General features: G+C 41.0%; 1 protein-coding gene across 1 annotated transcript; it reads left to right on the top strand.

Moving 5' to 3' along the window:
* The first annotated feature begins 1,331 nt into the window (after nucleotides 1-1,331).
* On the top strand, nucleotides 1,332-2,241 carry LOC134670269 (uncharacterized). Its single transcript, XM_063528014.1, has one exon. It carries the CDS (start codon nucleotides 1,362-1,364, stop codon nucleotides 2,076-2,078), a length of 717 nt encoding a protein of 238 aa, XP_063384084.1. The 5' UTR covers nucleotides 1,332-1,361; the 3' UTR covers nucleotides 2,079-2,241.
* Nucleotides 2,242-3,719: the final 1,478 nt, after the last annotated feature.

Raw genomic sequence — 3,719 nt, 5'->3', positions numbered from 1 at the left:
ACATACATCTGCATTTTGCTATCATCCAGCTCAGTATTTTTTTAAATATATTTTTTTGATTTTTTACAGGATACGAAAATGGCTTCGACTACAATGATTGAGACTGTGACTATCACAAGACCACTCAAGGTAAGTGATATATAAATTATTACACAAATGTTTAATACATTGTCCAAGCAAGCCTTTTTATTTTTATGGTTTATTAGCTTAGGTTTTTGTTTGTCATGTCTAACTTTCAGTTATATGACAAAAAAGTTTATGCTCGAACACCAATTAAACGAAGAGTGCCTCAAACTTGAGACTAGCTACATTTAAGCACCCTTGACGCATTCCTAGTATTACTGCTTTTTGTCTCTTCTACAACCGCCACTCATTTTAACTGTCATATTAACTGTAATTTTAGTTTTATTATGTAATATTGTAGTCATAATGTGTTCTTTTATAATTTAGACATAATAGTCCATGGCCCCGACAGAAGACCAGCGCTAGCCTTTAGGCTAGCACCTGCTGAGTCGGGACCATTTCGTGACCGTGGTAGTATTACCTGTTGTTTTATCTATTAAGTTTTGTCACGAATAAAAACATTCTATTCTATTCTAAAACATATGTGCAACCCATATCTGTCAGGGTTCAAAAATCTTTACCCTATAGACTATGCAGGATACCCTATGGAAGTTGTGATAAAAATCAAAATTTGTCAACATCCCCTTTATACCAAATATTGCTAGTCGAAAACTCAATTTAATTGTGATCGAAATAATTAACTAACCCAGTTTACTTTGATTACTGATTAACTAAAATGTTTACAAGTTGTGTTAGGTACTGGTGCCTAACTAGCAGTGGCGGCGCGTCAAATATATCCATAGGCAAGCCAGGGCTAATTTGGTTTACATATTTCCTTTACAACTCTGCTCAAACGTCCAAAAACAGGCAAGCCGGTGGGAATCGGCTTTTATGGACGCGCCGCCACTGCTAACTAGTATTTAGATGAGCAGCTTATTATATTATGACGATGATAGAACCAACGCAGAACAGAGGCATTATTCTGAATAATATTACTTGAGTGCATAATTAATTTAACTACCTACGCTTCGTATTTTATTACTCCGCTTATCAGTTTATTATGTCACGTCTCACACGCTCCGTGGAATTATTCATGGCGCACTAAAGTAGCTACTGCAGCGAGCAGGTACTTAGATAACAAATGGATTAGTTGCGAGGGCTTATTTATTTAATATTGCCTCTCCTTGATCCAATTTAAAAAGGCTTTTACGTGTGCAATCTGCGAGAAAACCGTCAAGTGCGAAGCCGAGTATTGGATTAGTAACGCGGGAACGACGTTAGTGGAGCTAGGAGGCGTGATGCAGACACACGGCAACTTGACTGCGAGCTATTTGTGGCAACCCGGGGAGTTTGCCAGACGGATGCTCGGCGAGCGGCCTTCCCCCGTACCTCCGACAAGGGAGCTCTGGCCTCCACCGCAGCAGCCCATCAGTATCAGCACTCTACATGTCGCTTATCTCCAAGATGAACCCTACGCGAGACGGGCTTCGACACTCCCTCCACAACCATACGTGCCAACCACAATCCCTGTTGAGTACGAACAGTACGAACACGGACGTCGAGTATGCACTGTGGGAACTAATACCGAACCCGCGCCGAGTGTACTCGACAGGATGAGGCTTTTACTCAAACGTAAACAGGACGATGTCGTTGTCGCTCACTCTACCGGCCGCCTCACCGCCGTCCGAGAAACCGCTATAGACGGAAAAGAAGAAGAAAATCCAGCTAGAAAAGCGTTCAACGGTCTCAAAAAGGCGTTCTCCGGTGCAAAGTACAAAATAGCTCCCGGATCTGAGACTGTGGACAGCCCTAAAATATCATACGAGATGCCTAAACCTGGGGATAGAATGACAACGACATTTGGCGCTAGAGAGTCGAGGAGTTGGTTTAAGCTGCCTTCGGGAGCCGAGTGTCGGCGGCGACTCCGTGCCATAGGAGACTGGTGTTCCCGGCGACCGCGCCGTCCGCCGCGCAGACAGTCGCATCCACCTCGGCTGCAGATTACCCAGGTCTGATGAGCAGAAGATAGAAATCGCCTTGGAACTTTCCAGTAAAGTGTGCAGTAAAAGTTGCTGCTACTACTTGTCACCATGGCTTATTGCTTATGGCTAAACAATGTTTGTGTTGTAGCATGATTGAAGTTTAGTAGCGTTTTGGCTAATAAATGTGTCTCGGTAATCTGTGTTTTGTTGGCGCGGGTGGGGCTCGGGGCGGGCGGGGCGCGGGCCGCGGCGGCGAGGGCGGGCGGCAGTCCCGTGTCAGGCGTCGAGTCGCCCGGTCCGCCCGCCCAGCACCGAGGCCCGCCCTGCGTACCCACACAAAAGCCGAGTCCCAGACACCCCTTCCTTATCTGTCCCGTCATAAACATACTGCATAGAAAACTGCACGGTAGCGTTATTGTTAAATTCTCTTTGTGGTAAAGGTGATTTGAGTGTAGAATCACTGAACCGACGCGATCCAATGCGCAAATCTGACGACAGAACTCGGAATTTTCTGGTGGATTTTTTTCATCTACATTCTACAGTAATATGTTCGACGTTTGTAACATCTTCGTTATTTTGTGAAACGAGAAATTTCGCTTTAAATTATTTCATTTTCACGAAAGAATATTAGTTTCTTGTATACACGCTGATTGGTTTGTTTGTTAAAATTTAGCATCGTCCTGAAAAAAATACTGAAGCGGCATAGGTACCTACATGAAGTCGAATTTCAGACACCTAATTAATTTATTAATCCATTACGTTAATCACGTAGTTTAGATACAAAAAAGGTAATCATCTTACCAATCACTAACCGTTTAACTAAAATCAATCGCTAATTAATTCAAGACGTGACCTGGTTTTTGACTTGGTAAACAATTAGGATTGTTCATTTTTTTTAGACCCCCATTTTTATTTAATTTTCTGAAAATATAGGTTAATTTAAGATACCAATTTGAATGATTTAGTAATTCGTGGCTCGGTTGAATATTTATAATTTATTGAAAATATGAGATACGACTCCTCGTAAATTACATGTCGTCGGCTGATTAGGATAATGCACAAGCAACAACAAGCATTAAAAAAATAGTTGTCATTGTCAATTGATTGTAATGTCACCTGTCGACAATGTCAGTGTCACGTGTTTCTATAAATAACAATCGTCTGGAATGGAAAACTCGTTTATTTTGAATCATTAATTTCAAAATACCTACGCTATAAATTTGAGAAAGCTGATTCCAGAAATCTGCCTAAGTTATATAATATAACTTAGTTTTATTGGAGTATGTATCCATATAGCATCCAACTCCAACCATAACTTGGCTGAAATCAAGGGAGCAAAAATACAAATGTAAGTTACCTACATCATATATATTTTAACTGATTCGATTTGTAAGAAGATTGGATTCATAAAATCGTTACAAGCGTCCATTGCTAAAGGTAGCTTAGCACCCAGTGGGTGCTTTCTACCGGCTTGTCACCATTGTTTGGATATTGTACTACATACTTATACTACTATATTAGGAACATGCCAATTTTGCTAATTATATCCTATTATTTCAGGTCATCGTGATTCCTATTTAGATACAGCTGTGAGATATGTAACTGCACTTGGGCCCAGAACAAAGTTGAGCATTTTGTATTGAAACGACCTTCATATTAATTATTAATCGTCGT

This window comes from Cydia fagiglandana, chromosome 13 (assembly GCF_963556715.1).
Source record: "Cydia fagiglandana chromosome 13, ilCydFagi1.1, whole genome shotgun sequence".
NCBI classification, from domain to species: Eukaryota; Metazoa; Arthropoda; class Insecta; order Lepidoptera; family Tortricidae; genus Cydia; species Cydia fagiglandana.
The sequence above is the reverse complement of the archived record's forward strand: the minus strand, read 5'-3'. Positions and strand labels throughout refer to the sequence as shown.